The following is a 15,713-nucleotide window of genomic DNA, read 5'->3' on the forward strand; positions in this document are numbered from 1 at the left end:
AAAAAGCGTATTTAGGACTGCTGAGTATTCCCAAAGCTCTCAGTCACTAGTTTAGGTAAAAATATAGACAGTAGTGCGCATTACACTGTGATAAGTACAGGTGGGAGCGGGAGCACAGTGAAAGCACGTCTTCTAGCCTACCATATTCACCGGAACCCCCGCTCATATTTGTTTTAAAGATGCGGTTACATGTTTGAACACACTTTTTTGTGTGTGTGTGTGTGTTATGTGGAAAAAAGACACGGTCCACAGAATAGTGGCTCTCAGTAAGAAACCTGTTGAGTTCACATTTAAGATGATGCATTGAAGACATGTAAGAGGCAGTCTGATATAATTAATAAACCGGGAAAACTTTTGCCAGCTACACAAAAAATACCTGATGTAGTAAATCTGATGATGTAGTAAACTCATATATGCAAATTATTCTTTCTTTCTTTTTTTCCCTTCATTTGCTCAGAAGGTTTTCTTGCAATTGTTTCATGGCTCAGACTTTAGTTTGGTTAGATTACCAAGTGCACAAAACAGGAGAGGCATTTCCTCAAGGTGTAGAAAATGATTAATGAACTCACCGCACACTTGGTTTGGGGGTCACTGGTGGAGCGCAGAATATCCTCAACACAATTCCATTTGTTTTGCAGTTTTTCAGTGACATCCTCCTTTAAAATGAGCCGTGCCCGCCTTTAAATGATTTATTTTTAATCCCAAAGAGACACAAATACTTTTCAAAGCCTGACTTGCATAGGTGTCCTCCTACCACACTAGGTGTTAGTGCAGTAGTTCATGTGTGAGTATTTAACCTTTGCTTTACCAAACTCCATGTCTCAATTTTACTTAAGTTGTAAAGTATGTGATTTAAAATGAACTCCCACAAAGATAATAGATTTATTAAATTGCAGCGTTTCAATCCAGCTCACCTTCATACACACGTGTGTAAATAGGCCTGGAGCTCCATGCTTGAAATCAGGCTTTGAAGCTTGTACAAGAAGAGAAAGACATCCAATCAATTTAGACATACAGGTTTTTCGATCAGGTGAATACTTCATACTTTTTGCTTCATGTGTAGCATCATCATCAGGTAGTTTATTTCTCTTAGTCGTCTCAGAAACCACTGAATCACAATTAAGCTCACTGACATTCATCAATAAATAAGTTTTAACATAATTGTATAAATATAAGATGTTAAGTCGCAACATATGGCAGATTTGATCTTCTTTATTTTTCCACTAGCTCTTTTAAGTTGACCAATCCTAATTTAGTTTGCATAAGTTCATTATTTTAATCCTCACAAAGCAAGTTTATTTCTTATTAAGCCACATTCCCTTGTGTATATATTGTATTTCAGTTCAAAATGCTGTCATATATTTAAAAACAGTGCTGCTCTGCCCTCCTGTGGCATTGTTATGTGCCATGACCTGTAAGCACATGCATGAATATGTATCTATATGTATTACAGATAGTCAAAGTTAAGTTAGTAAAATGGTAATATGACAAAATAAATAAAACAATGATAAATACTTTCCAGCTCCAGGGGCGTAATTTCCGGGGGGGTTAGGGGGGTTATGACCCCCCCATAATCAGACCTAAACAATATAACCCCCCCCCCCCCCCCCCCCCCAATAAAATTATGAATTATCTTGCATAAATAGGCTGTTGATTTTCTTTACTCATTTCAGTTATCACCAGCAAAATAGTTGCATGTTTAATTATCTGGGAATTTATGGAACGCCAGGACTGCCATAATGAATTAATTAAATACACCATTAAATAATTAATTAAATGTGTCAATAATTAATTAAAATTGGAATTAATTAATTAAATAAATAGTTATGACACATGTAATTAATTAATTATTGACACATTTAATTAATTAATTATTGACACATTTAATTAATTATTTATGTATTTCACATTTAATTAATTATTGACACATTTAATTAATTATTGACACATTTAATTAATTATTTAATGATATATTTATTTATTTCATTTTGGCAGTCCTGGCGCCTGGCTCTCGTCATGAAATAATTTTATCTGTCAGCCTCACCCATCAAACTCAGGGGGCGGGGTTAACGCTGCCCATGCAGCTTCTCTAACATTTGATTGGTTGCCGTGCAAAGTAAGTCAAAACAGGTCGATCCTAGATAATCGATTGCTTGTGTAGACTTGGGGCAGCCAGTTATCCCAGAATGCAGATCAAATCACAGGCAGCAATGGTGGTGGTGTAGTTTTAAAATACCCCGTTTTTCTGTCACCAGCTACACTTTTAACAGTGTTTTAGCCGCGAATGTCGCGCCGTATGTCTGGTCAGGTTGTCAACATAGAACATGCTTGCAAAAGTGCTCAGATGTTTTCAGAGATTTCACTAGCTCTGCTAACAATTAGCATGCAGAGCGCACCGAGGGGGTACATTAACCGGTTTGTTTACATATTCCACTCTCCGTGTTCCACATGTTGCATTCGCAGATTCTCATTTTCACCGAACGATCGTCTCTTTCCGCCTGGTCTTGTGTCTCTGTGCTTCTGTAACATAAAGAACGAGCTGACATTTTTCTCACGAAACCAGCGATCAGCTCAGCAGACCCCCAGTTTACCTGCATGCATCCTCCTCCTCATCTGTCAGCTGTTTAACACCTGCTGCTAATTCAAGAAACACGCCTAGTTACCTGGTGATAGTCACAGTTTAACTGGGCAGCCGGTGCTCGATATAACGCAATGTCAGCGCATTTTTCTGCACAAGATAAGTAAATATAGTATTTTCCCCGAGCGCAGAGCTGCTGGAGCTTGTTTCCTTACAGAGCACTTTATAGGCGAGCCAGCTTTATCAGCGGCTGATGTCCAATCACCGGCACACAGCTTTGAAACCTCAGCTGAGTTTTAGCTCTCAGTGGTTAAACGCTGGACTTCATTCACTCAGGTTCTGTCTGTCGGGTCACGTTTACTTCGCTGTTTTATTTACAACTGAGCAAATCGGTTTGGCTGAGGTTAAAGTTACGTTTCATAACTGCATAGTTTCACAGACGTTTAATGGTTCACTGGCACATGTGTTAGACTGAACTATCATCTAAATATCATCTGTTTTTTTAATAGTTATTCAACTGTATTCTAAGCACCAGCTGTCTGTTAGAATGTGATTTTTTTTCTCTCTCTGTTGGCAGAGGTATAAAAATGCGCAGGAAAATCTGACGTGCATGGCAAACTTCACCGACGATATTTAGGGAGGAATAAACACACATCAAACATAAATGAACCATTTGTCTGTCTCCATAATTGAGAGCATTTTCTCTTCTTATGTCAACACTCTCTCTCTCTCTCTCTTTCTCTCTTTCTTTCTTTCTTTCTTTCTTTCTTTCTTTCTTTCTTTCTTTCTTTCTTTCTCTTTCTCTCTCTTTCTTTCTTTCTTTCTTTCTCTCTCTCTTTCTCTCTCTTTCTTTCTTTCTTTCTTTCTTTCTTTCTTTCTTTCTTTCTTTCTTTCTTTCTTTCTTTCTTTTTCTTTTTTTATTTTTTTTTATTTTTGCTTTTTCGGTCATGTTATGTTTACCTGTCAAAGGCTTGTTACAAACTATGAAACACATTGTGCAGACTTCTGGATGTTAGAAGAAAACTAATACTGCTCATGAATGAGACTAAAGGCAGGAAGGTGTCCTTTAAAACTAAACATGTTAATAGGACCTCCCTATTTATATCATAGTTTATGATATAGCATGTGTATTTCAGTAATAGCCTGCTGAGGCCACTATACGTGCTGGCCTCATATCAAATGTGAAGGCAGACTGAGTCTATGTTTGACGTTTTTTATATCTAATCTTCCTTTTCAAACATTTAAACAGCAGCGAGTCTGCAGCTGAGGGAATACAAATTCAAATTGTCGGAACAGGTTTGCTCGTTTCTTGGATTCATTTGGTGATTTATTAAATGTATAACTGTTATTCTAATCTGCTGCTGAGTCTCTTACACTTTTCTTTATGCTGTATATTTTCACGTCTCTGGAATAGTTGGCAGTTAGATAGTCAGCTGGGAAACTTTGTGTTAACTCATGGAGCTGAGGATATCGTGGATATGCTGACCTCGCTGCGTGGTGTACAGAGCGAGGTCAGCATGATTAATATTCACAATAAAAATATTAGCCGAACATCATGAAGTCTGTATGTGTTTCATAGTGTCGAACAACCTTTGTACAGTTAAAGCCAGCAGTTACTACATGACGGAAACACCAACGTTATCTCTTTTATGTGTTTATACACAGGTCACGCTGATTACTGAACAAAAACCCAAAGATCAGATGTTAAACAGATTTATTTGCTCTCTCTCCTCCTTAAACATGTTTTTAATGTTAGTTATAATTCAGAATTGGCGACTGAAACACGTAGGACACATAAGAACATCAGGAAATAAAACACCGATAAATATAACCTCAGTAAAAGAAGTCAGCGGGGGTTACTACAGCTGTGTACCGGGGCCTGCGCTTTGTCGGTGGGATTGCTTGCGAGGCGAGCGGGTCTATCCCACGCTTTGCCGTGAGACTGGGACGACATCTCCGAAATCATCGAAACACTTTTGCAAAGAGGCTGTATCTTGACAAACCGACCAGACACATGAAGATTAAACCACTACATTCTCGGCTAAAAAAATATTAAAACGGTATTTGGTAACACACAAACAGGGTTTTTCAAAGCTCAGTTCTGTTAGCTTCCACATGCCGGTTGTTGTGTGCTAGAAACAATGGCCACCAGGCCAAAGCAATGGTTTTGACTCGATCAGCGTTAACCCCGCCCCCTGAGTTTGATGGGTGAGGCTGACAGATAAAATTATTTCATGATGAGAGCCAGGCGCCAAGACTGCCAAAATGAAATAAATAAATATATCATTAAATAATTAATTAAATGTGTCAATAATTAATTAAATGTCAATAATTAATTAAAACGTGAAATACATAAATAATTAATTAAATGTGTCAATAATTAATTAATTACATATATCATAACTATTTATTTAATTAATTAATTCCAATTTTAATTAATTATTGCCACATTTAATTAATTATTTAATGGTGTATTTAATTAATTCATTATGGCAGTCCTGGCGTTCCATAGGAATTTACCCAGATTTATTTATTTATTTAGACAGAGATCTTGACACCCCCCCCCCCCCCCCCCCCCTCATGTATCTCATGTAAGATACATGAGAAACGTTGCTTAAATATTTATATAACATATATCAGTAGCAGAACTTTACTGGTCACCAAAATAATACTTATTTAATTGTATTTTATTAGACCTTTAAAGCATTTTTTTTTAAGTGCTGGGTCTTATACTGACATGCTTTTTTAAGAGACTCACAGTAAAAATCCGTGTCAGTTTGCTTCAGCGATGTGAAAACGGTGAGCTTATTTTAAAAAACGGTGCAGCTTTTATTTGACGTGCTCACTACGCAAGAAGGGGAGGTCGACGGAAGGATTTCCTGTGTTGGTGGCGGATGGGTACCTTTGCTGGCGCTGTGACGCGTCGCGTTCAATACGAAGAGATTTCCCATTAGCGGCGGAGTGATCTGAACTAGTAGCTTCCCATACAATTCAGTGAGGAGTCAATGTGAATCTGCAGCGAGGGGGAAAACATGGCGACTTCGCAGCATGAGGGGCACGCAAACCAACTCGATCTACTCATCAGAGCCGGTAACGTAATTTTTCGCACTCGCGGCTTCGATCTGAGCTGCGCGCGGTTGTTGTTTTTAAGTGCGTCCGCTGCGCCGCCGTCCGCTGAGAAGAAGTGCGGTGAAGTAATGGAGGGCAATCAGGAAGTGATCACCTTGGTTAGCAACCTGCATGGCGTCGCCACACGGTTTAATCGGAGCCGGTTTATAAGGAGGGAAACTTCAGTTGGATGCGGTGGTGTGTACAGGTGGAGAGTTACGTGCATGAGTGGTGTTTTGCACGCGGGAGGAGTTTTTTCTGCCCTCCGCGTGGTGTAGAATAACGGTCTGCAGCTCGGCTGCACAACCAGGAAGTGTGGAGATGTTGTCTTTCCTACGTCTTTGCCACGCTGTCTGAGTCGGAAGGACATGTGGGTTTATTTTTACCAGCATCAACGACGCGTGCACAGTTAAATATTCCCTGTGATCGTTTTTATGGCCGTTTGTTTTGGTGTTTGACTGCGGCTGGCTTCGGTTTCGGGTCAGTTTAGCCTGAATAATCTGCAGGCTGATCCTTGATTAGCAGCTCCGGGGAGTGAGGCGCCGTCCTGTGTCATGTTTGTGGATTAATGTGTGATCGGCTCACGGTGGCACCCTCTGGGTCTCGGGTTTTGGTGTGTGTGTTTGTTTGTTTCACGGTTTCCGTTACCGTCCTGTGGAGCCGCTGTGCAGGCGCGTGGGACGGCCTGGCTCACGCGCTTTCTTCCTTGTAGCCGTTTGTTGTTGGCTTCAGCTTTCCGGCTACAAACTCTCTTCACCTGCGTGTTTCCTGATTTTGAATAACGGGCTTTTATCGCTTAAACGCCGTGTTTGTTTCCGCCTCTGTTTAATTTTAATGTCAAAGTATTTTTTTCTAATATTTCGATGGCGGAAGCATTGTTTATGTGAGGGGGCGGGGCGTGTGTTTGATTGACTCGTCCGTTAGTCCTGTAGTGCGCGCGCTGCTTCCGAACGTAAGCAGCAGTCCAATCAGATGCGTCTGGGGGCAGGCTTTTGAACTGAGCGACAGCCAATAGGAGGCAAAGCGAGTGTTGAGTGACAGGAGGATTTGTGTGCCTCTTCGAGGAGAACTGGAGGGAACGGGTGAGGAGTGTAAACACGGAAGTCATCACGGGCAGCACTACTTTTTGTCGGACTTGCTGCTGTTCTTGGCCCCGTTACCGAGCTGTAAATGTGAATGAGAGATTTTCCCAACTTTATATATTGTAATTTTGCTTACACTTAAATAATTATTCTAATAAACTGAACAATTTTGCAATTTTTATTGGATAATCAGACATGAGTTATAACCTTGATAATTCAGATTTTGACATGTTGGTCAGGCACATCTGCAGCTGTTTGAACTCAACCCTTTCGGTGGCCTTACTGCAGCACCTCTGCTTACTTTCAAGGGCGACTCTGCAGGCCACAGGACCTCTGCAGTGTGTCCTGTTTGCTTGTGAATGAGTGGGACAGCCTAAATATAGCCTATTTCTGTCCTCGACACAGTGCCCATTGCCTCAGCAAGATAGCCAAACATGGATAGGGCAGGGTGTAATGGGATCTTGTGTTTCCCACCGGTGATTGACAACGACAGCAGGTGCTCCTGGGTGCCTTCTCAGAGCTCCCTCAGACAGGTCCACGTACAGTTTCCCTGACAGCGGCTGTATCCTGTTTTTGAATAAAACAGGAGGGCTGCTCACGTCTGAGTGGGTCAATAGTTTGATTGTTAACATATTGAATTAAACACCCAGCTTTGCAGGAAGTGAGTTTGGGCTTTATATGCAAGAAAATTGAGTTTTTCCTTCATGCAAAAAATTGGTCCTCAGAGAGGTTTAGATCTTCAACTAAAGAAAAATCACCAGATTTAAAAACAAAAACAAAAAATTCTGTGAGCAGGTTTTAGTTTACCCAGGCTTCTGTTTTTGCTTAACAAACAGCCATAATTATTGGGAAATTGCGTATAAGTCAACACAAGTATTTTGTCTGCTCATGCTAAATTGTGTAGACAAAAAATTTTGCTTAATTATGGGAAGCCAAAACGTTTTAATACAATATATACGTGACAATTAAATGTAAATGTAAGTGACGAATGTTTCTAGTTTTAATTTATGTGGGAAGAGTGAATAAGACAAACATTTCAAAGGGGAAATCATACATGCCAAAAAAACCTATGAAGAGGAGAAAAAAATATATAAAAGGGGTGAAAGAATTGAAATTAAAACATTTTTGGGTGTCTACTTTGTATGTGGTCTTTGTGCTGACAGTGTGAGTTCATTGAGTTCATAATGTCTGATCTTAGTATCCTTCAGTAATTCATCCAAATGACTAAATTATATATCATAAACAAAACATTGAATAATCACATTAATTATTGTAAAACAGTGCAAAATTTGTGCTGTTCAAGCTTAAGATGGTCCCTATTTGCATATAGATAGAAATACACCTTTTTGATGTCACTATATTGCAGCATTGTATTGTACTGTACTGTGACACCATAATGATCCAGCAGGTAGGGAGTGAACTGGAAATCGAGTACTGTGCATAAGTCTTGAGTCACATGTTATTTCTTTACATGTTGGTTACAAGACTTGGGAATTCTTACAGTGGTTTTGAGCAGTAGTTGGTTAATGAAGGTCTTACAAAGTTTTTGTTTGGACATTTGCTGCTTTTTTACTTATTTTCAGTCCAGTACTTGTACCTGACCATTTTGTCGAAGTATTCAACCCTGAACTATGAATCAGGCAAGCATAAAAAAAGTCCCCTAACCAATAAGATAAGATAAGATAAGATAACCTTTATTAGTCCCACACGTGGGAAATTTGTTTTGTCACAGCAGGAAGTGGACAGTGCAAAAGTTATGAGGCAAAAATTAGAATACAATAAGAATAAATACAGTACACAACTGTACAGAATAGAATAAAATAAAATACTATATACAGTAGAATAAAATAAATATACAATAAGATAAAAATAGAATACAAATACTATATACAACTGAGTAAAAATACAACGATGACAGAAAGGATTATTGCACTTACTATTATTGCATATGTATGGATGTGTGTGCTTGATCAGTTAAAGTCTTTATTATGGAGTCTGACAGCAGTGGGGAGGAAAGACCTGCGAAATCTCTCCGTCCCACACCGTGGGTGCCGCAGTCTCCCACTGAAGGAGCTGCTCAGTGCTGTCACAGTCTGCTGCATGGGGTGGGAGATGTTGTCCATCAGGGATGACAGCTTAGCCGCCGTTCTCCTGTCACTCACCACCTCCACTGGGTCCAGAGGGCATCCTAGAACAGAGCTGGCCCTTCGGATCACCCTGTTCAGTCTCTTCCTGTCCCCAGCAGAGATGCTGCCGCCCCAGCAGACCACGCCATAAAAGATAGCAGAAGCCACAACAGAGTCATAGAAGGTCTTCAGGAGTGGGCCCTCCACTCCAAACGACCTGAGTCTCCGCAGCAGGTACAGCCTGCTCTGCCCTTTCCTGTAGAGGGCGTCTGAGTTATGAGTCCAGTCCAGTCTATTGTTCAGATGAACACAAAGGTACCTGTAGCTGTCCACAGCCTCAATGTCCATACCTTGGATGTTCAGTGGTTGCAGTGGAGAATGCTTGTGCCTGCGGAAGTCTACCACCAGTTCCTTGGTTTTACTGGCGTTGATCTGGAGGTAGTTCAGCTGGCACCAGTCCACAAAGTCTTGGGTCAGACCTCTGTACTCCTTGTCGTCCCCATCAGTAATGAGGCCGACTATTGCAGAGTCATCAGAGAACTTCTGCAGGAAGCACTGGGTGGAATTGTGGGAGAAGTCTGCAGTGTAGATGGTGAAGAGGAACGGAGCCAGAACCGTTCCCTGTGGGGCCCCCGTACTGCAGACGACCCTGTCCGACACACAGCCCTGAGTCCTCACATACTGTGGTCGGTCGGTGAGGTAGTCCAGGATCCAGGTAGTGATCCTATGGATGGAGTGACCCAATGGATGAACACATAACAGCTTAGAACAAATTTTAAATTGCATCGTTACACGCATTATTACAAGCAACCTGTTGGAAAAACACATCATTTTCCACATTTCTTTAAACAAATCTGAGTAAAATAGAACAGTTTGACAGGCATAAAATTATATTTTTGCATCAAAAAGACGATTCCCAAAGAGCTCTTAGCTGAAATTAGCATGTGTGATGTGCAAAATCTGAGAAAAAAAAGATGTATGAGGCCTAAAAACTATCTGCAGCAGATGAACAGTATCTGAAGATCTGTGGTTAAGAAACATGGGGGGGAAAAATCAGCATAAATTATGATAAGTGTGTATGGAAGCTATCAGGAGCGAGGCACAACAGTATCTACAGCCATCTGTAGAACACAGTGGAGGCTCTGTCATGGTTTGAAGCTGCATTTCAGGCAAAATTGGTGAAATTATGAACTCAGAATGTCAAAATACTTGTATTGCAATACTGGTGGTTTCCTTTAGGGGGTGCCAGATGTTTGTTTGTCCAGGAGAACCCCCACTTTAGGATTGCTGCTGTTCTCCACTCTGCAGACGGAAGCTAGAAGGCAATCTCAGTTATTTAAAACTCATTAACGTATCATATCTGTTTAGATTAAAAATGTCTTAATATTTTCCTTCAAATGTAAAAGAAGTAGATTGATGAGATCTCATGCTTAATAAAGAAGAAAAACACTAACTGTTAAAAGTCCAGGCGAGTGTTTGCTGACTGTTTTCGTGTCTTCTGTTTGTCGCAGTGGAGGCTTCTGTTCACGGCACCAATGTCCACTGCTCTGACAAAACAATTGAGGCTGCAGAGGCTCTGCTACGCATGGATTCGCCCTCCAGCCTCAAAGAAGACCACAGCCCAGGTAACACACACACAGATACACTGTTAGTGGACCACCGCTCAGGTTTATATGCTCAGTTAGCATAACTGCTGGCCAGTCTAGTAGATCCTCATCAACCCTGTGATGATTCCTCTGTGCAGAAGCGTTCCTTCCACAAAGTGGAGCGACACAAGACTTCCTCCACGCTGCCATGCGGCCTGACATGATCACAGAGTCCGAGGTGGAGATATCAACAGAGGAATGTTGTGAGGAGGAGGATGAGGATATGGCTACGGTTATGGACGATCCGGAGCCAGAACCCAACCACGAGCCAGTCAGAAAGAAGCGAGGTAGACTTAAAAGAGCTGGAAGTTAACTTATCTGTTATGTGGAGGAAGCCAGAGCCCAAAATGTTAATTTGATATCTTTAACTTTCTGGGGGCTTGTTAAACTTTGGGGGGAAAAGGAAAATATTCAGTGTTTCAAGCCAAGATTTAAATGCAAAACATCTGGAAGCACTGATGCCAAGTTGTAAATCCAAAACCAGAACCTTGTAATTATGCTCAGTGACTTTATCCAAGAGCACCATCTAGTGGTCAATTTATCCGAGGGGGTCACACCTCGGTCTCACAACTGACTTCTTTCAAATGTTTCCCTTCCCAGCTGGACGGAAGCCGAAGACGCATCAGTCAGCCATTTCCAACGGCTCACCGGACGTCGGCATCAAGAAGAAACCAAGAGAAGGAAAAGGTATCCGAGGTATCCATTTTAGCTCTTCCACACAAAAAAATGCTGCTTTCTGGTTAACATAGACAGAAATTCACCGTGCCTGCAGCTGTCGGAAACTCGTACTTTTATTTCATGAATCAGTCAACATGCTTTAAACATTAATATGACCTTTCAGTTAGCTTTTCTCCTTCATGAACTAGACTTTGGTTCAGTTTTATTTATACAGTGCTCAGTGCTTAACTCTCAGCAGCAGTCACCTCAGAATGCTTTGTACAGCCAGGTGAAGACTGAGTCATGTTACAGAGAAAACCTCAACGTTTCATGTTTTTAAGTTCGGTTTCCTCATTTGAAGAATAATTGTGGAGCATTTTTACAAAGCAGTCCAGCAGCGCTGCATAAATACACTGAGTACAGATGTTAATTATCTTTGATTTCCAGCAGGGAGCACCACCTACCTTTGGGAATTCCTGCTGGACCTCCTCCAGGACAAAAACACCTGTCCCAGATACATAAAGTGGACCCAGAGGGAGAAGGGCATCTTCAAGCTGGTTGACTCAAAGGCCGTGTCCAAGCTGTGGGGCAAGCACAAGAACAAACCAGACATGAACTATGAGACGATGGGGCGGGCACTCAGGTAGGCTGTCCCTATCTGGGATTATAATCGGATGTGTTACATTTTTGAAAGAAACAAAGTATATTACATCTTTATGATCCAATAAACACTTTAAATTTGGCAGCGATAAAGGCAACAGTAGAGGTTTGATAAACAAAAATAGCTCCGTCTCTTTAGGATTACCTTGCTAGACTTCACAGAGGCTGATTTCCAGTCCTCTGCTGACATTTCATTTTTATTTTCTTTGAAAGCAGCATCTTATGTTCTGATGCCTTTTCTTCAGATATTACTACCAGCGCGGCATCCTCGCCAAGGTGGAGGGCCAGCGGCTGGTTTACCAGTTCAAAGAGATGCCCAAAAACATTGTCATCATTGACGACGATAAGGCGGAGATTCCTGCTCCAGAGGACCTGATCGGCTCGGACACAGCGGCGTCCTACGAGCGCGTGCCTCCGCCGTCAGACATGCTGCTCCACGCCACCGAGCTGTCATCCTCCAAGAAGCCCAACATCTTGCGGGGCGCTAACAAAACCAACGTCGTCCACACTCCAGTGGCCACAGGCAGCAAGCCAGCAGCAGGAGGAGCGGTGACGGCGGGAAGAATAGTGACGGTCTCAGTGGCGTCGGACGGGAACCAGAAACAGCAGTCCCACGCGGCAATCATCCCGAACGCCACAGGGGCGAGGTGAGGCCCCTGCACGCAGATGTTCACTATGTGGCGTCTTTGCTCATGCGGATCTTTACCCTTCTGACTCTGTCTCTCCTGCAGGACGGTCCGGGTGGCTATGCAGGTGCCAGTAGTCATGACAACATCACTGGGTCAGAAGATCTCCACAGTCGCCATGCAGCAGCCCGCGGGAACAACAGCAGCAGCCGGCCAAACCACTCTGCTCACCAACACCTCGGCTATCGGCGCCGCTGCCGGAAACGCCAACTCCCAGCAGAAGGTGTGCAAAATCGAAAATGATGCAAAACCAAGTTTAGAAATGTGTTTATAACTCTGAGTAATTAAGTTTGTTTTGGTGATGAAACAGTTGAGTCACTGCGCAGCACTGAAAAGATGAACTGATGATGCTTCTTTTCATCAGGTCGTGATCCAGACCATCCCCACCATGGTGCCAGCCACTGCGGAGAACGGAGACAAGATCACTGTCCAGCTCGCCAAGATCATCACCATCCCAGCCCACCAGCTGGCTCAGTGTCAGATCCAGACCTCCACGGGCACAAACAAGCCCGGTGTCGGGGCCTCGCCGGCGGGCATCAGCCTCCTCGGGAGCCCCCTGACTGTCCGCGCCCTCACGCCCGTCAACGTCGCGCCGGGAACGCAAGTGATGAGACTCACCGTGCCGACGCAGGCGCAGCAACAGACTCTGGTGGTTTCGCAGCCGGGCAGCGGGGCGGGCGTGGTGACGGTGTCTGCGGCCAACCAGGCGGTGGCGGCGCAGCCTCGTATCATTAGCGGTGTCATCAATGGCTCAGAGCTGGTCATAGGAGGTGGAGCGGTGGAGAAGCTGAAGGCCGCCGGCGTCCAGGTACAGGCCATGCAGGTGCCAATCCAGCAGAATCAGGCGAATCCAAAAATGGCCCAGAGCGTCAAATCGGAGCCAATGGACTCGGCCGACGTGGCGATGAAGACAGAAGAGCCCGAGTGTTGAAATGCGTCCGTGTCTCCTCTGCCAGAGCGTGCTCGTTTGTACATTTCTGAAGTCATTTCTACTTTTCTTCGTAATAACCAGCAGCAGTCTGTGAGACTTTAAAGACGCCCAGAAGTCCCCCCCCCCCCCCCCCACCTTTTTTTTTGTGCGTGTCTTTTCTTCCTGAGCCCGTCTTCACATCTTCCATGTTGCTGCCTAGAACTAATCCGGACTGTCTCAGAGCTGCACAGAAACCTCTCCAACATAGGAAAACAGACTTGAAGGAAAGGGATGTGTTGGGAAAAGGGACCAACTTTTGATCACTACAGTTTATGCTTTGGAAATCTTTCACCGTCACTGACTTGAAATCTGGGGAAAAAAGCGAAACACTACAAACACAAATGAAAGCAAATAATCAAAAAGCAAAATGTGAACCGTCACATTCAAGAGGACCCGGAGGATGGGGCTGGGGTGTAATGCAGCTTTTGTAGAGACAAACGTTAAAACCAGCAACTAGTTTTTTTATTAATATTATTATGATATCACTGTGCCGATCAAGTGTAGGTGGTGCTATGAGAGTGAGAGGAAGAGGCGTTCCCACGAGGAGCGATATCAGACAGAACACGGTCATGTATGTACATAAATATAAATATGTCTGCTATACAGTTTACGGAGCTAATGTTAACAGAACAGCCTTAGATTTTAATTTTCTTCTTCATGTGATGTCTGAACGGTAAGCTGTTGTTTTGTTTTCTTTGTGTTTTGATACCTTGTACCAAGCACAGTATTATTGAAACTAGGGAAACTAATTTTTCTTTCTACTGGTTCTTCCGCCTCCATTTGGCTGTTTTAACACTCACACAGGTTGAATCTGACAGGCCAGACTGCTCACAGCACATCTGAGGATGTGGCTAGAAAGGATCTTGGCTACTCCTTTTTCTTTTAATTTTGGAACATTTTTGTGACCCTGCAGTCAGGCTGCATGCAAAAAGACGCGACTGAGCCGATGCATGCTGCCACATCTGAAAATAGGAATGTCTGTAGAAGCAAGAAAGAAATTAATCAAGTTTATGCAAAGATGGCTCACTGTGGATCCCAGGTCACTTTACTTCCAGCTTAAAACGAGGCTCCTGCATTTCATTTTTTTTAATCTGAAAAGAGGGAAGAAGAAGAAGAGACAGAGAAGTTTGTGTTCAGACTGAACTGTTTGTATATTCAACATTTGAAGTATATTCTATTTTGTTGTACTCTTGTTTCAAAGTGTATTAAAGTAGATTTTACTGAAATATAAAGACATTTGAAACCTGACGGCTGTCCCTGCATCACTTATTTATTTTTTTGTTCATTTATGTTGGAGCTGGGAGATTTAGAGTTTGGGTTTAAATGATTATGAAACAAGATAATCAGGATAAAATAGGTAACGCTGTTCTTTTACAGAGCAGTTTTCCCTCCCGTCTACTCAGTTTAGCTCAGCTCAAGCTAAAGATGGCAGAGAGACTTTGTACAGAGAGTCAAACTGTTCACAGAGGCTGCTGTCTGTTGTTGTTTTTTCGTTTAATCAAGAAGTGAGGCACTCAAATGTCTCAGGCAGGCGGCGTTAATCTTGTTTTTCAGTAGTGTGAGAAACCGGAGCTCCCCGAGAAAAGCCAAACACCAGAGGGAGAATTGGCCCCCTGGCTCTGGATGGCCTCACCTTGTCCTCCAATAGCACTTTGAGGAATTGAGTCACCGTGACCAGGATACGTTCTTCAACGCATTTGTAGCACTTTCTGTTTTCTTGCGTTTGCGCAATATCTAATTAGAAGCTGTCTGAGTGATGCTGCAAAACTAGTTCATGCATTCATTTATGAATGTTGCTCTGTGACTGCTGGTTTACTTGTGGTTCACAGGGTATTTACAAGTAGAATGGGAGGCAGAGCCGTCAGCTTTCAGGCCTGTCTTCTGTGGAAGCAGCTTCCAGTTTGGAATCGGGAGACCTTTTTGTCAAAGCTTAATTAGGGATGGATCAGGTGACCCTGAATGTTCCCTGGCTGCGCTGTGATAGCTCTAGGGTTTTGCATCATTAGTTATTGTTAATCTCTGGCTCTCTTCCACAGCGCGTCTTTGTCCCTCCCCCTCCCCTCACCCTCAACTGGTTGTGGCCGACCGGTTCCTAGTAAAAGGGAGTTTTTCCTTCCCAGTTTTGTAAAGTGCTTGGTCATAGAGGGTCATCTGATTGTTGGAGTTTCTGTATACCTTACAAAATAAAGAGGCTTGAGGT

General features: G+C 42.8%; 1 protein-coding gene across 7 annotated transcripts in view; it reads left to right on the forward strand.

The window, feature by feature from the left end:
• Positions 1–14,761, forward strand: part of elf2b (E74-like factor 2b (ets domain transcription factor)) — a 29,990-nt gene extending 15,229 nt beyond the window's left edge. For 2 of the 7 annotated variants that reach the window (XM_085410780.1, XM_085410781.1), the window contains exons 4-10: positions 10,406–10,519; positions 10,639–10,827; positions 11,141–11,236; positions 11,645–11,840; positions 12,103–12,504; positions 12,589–12,766; positions 12,908–14,761. In XM_085410780.1, coding sequence (XP_085266906.1) covers positions 10,406–10,519; positions 10,639–10,827; positions 11,141–11,236; positions 11,645–11,840; positions 12,103–12,504; positions 12,589–12,766; positions 12,908–13,474 — 1,742 coding nt within the window. In that variant the 3' untranslated portion in view covers positions 13,475–14,761. Of the gene's footprint in view, positions 1–5,508; positions 5,669–10,405; positions 10,520–10,638; positions 10,828–11,140; positions 11,237–11,644; positions 11,841–12,102; positions 12,505–12,588; positions 12,767–12,907 lie in introns of those variants that run through there. The other 5 variants (XM_085410786.1, XM_085410787.1, XM_085410782.1 and 2 more) reach the window with 5 other exon arrangements.
• Positions 14,762–15,713: the final 952 nt, after the last annotated feature.

This window comes from Rhamphochromis longiceps, linkage group LG6 (genome assembly GCF_057381845.1).
Source record: "Rhamphochromis longiceps isolate RC_006_pf linkage group LG6, R_longiceps_female_GT1.1, whole genome shotgun sequence".
In the NCBI taxonomy this organism is placed as follows: Eukaryota; Metazoa; Chordata; class Actinopteri; order Cichliformes; family Cichlidae; genus Rhamphochromis; species Rhamphochromis longiceps.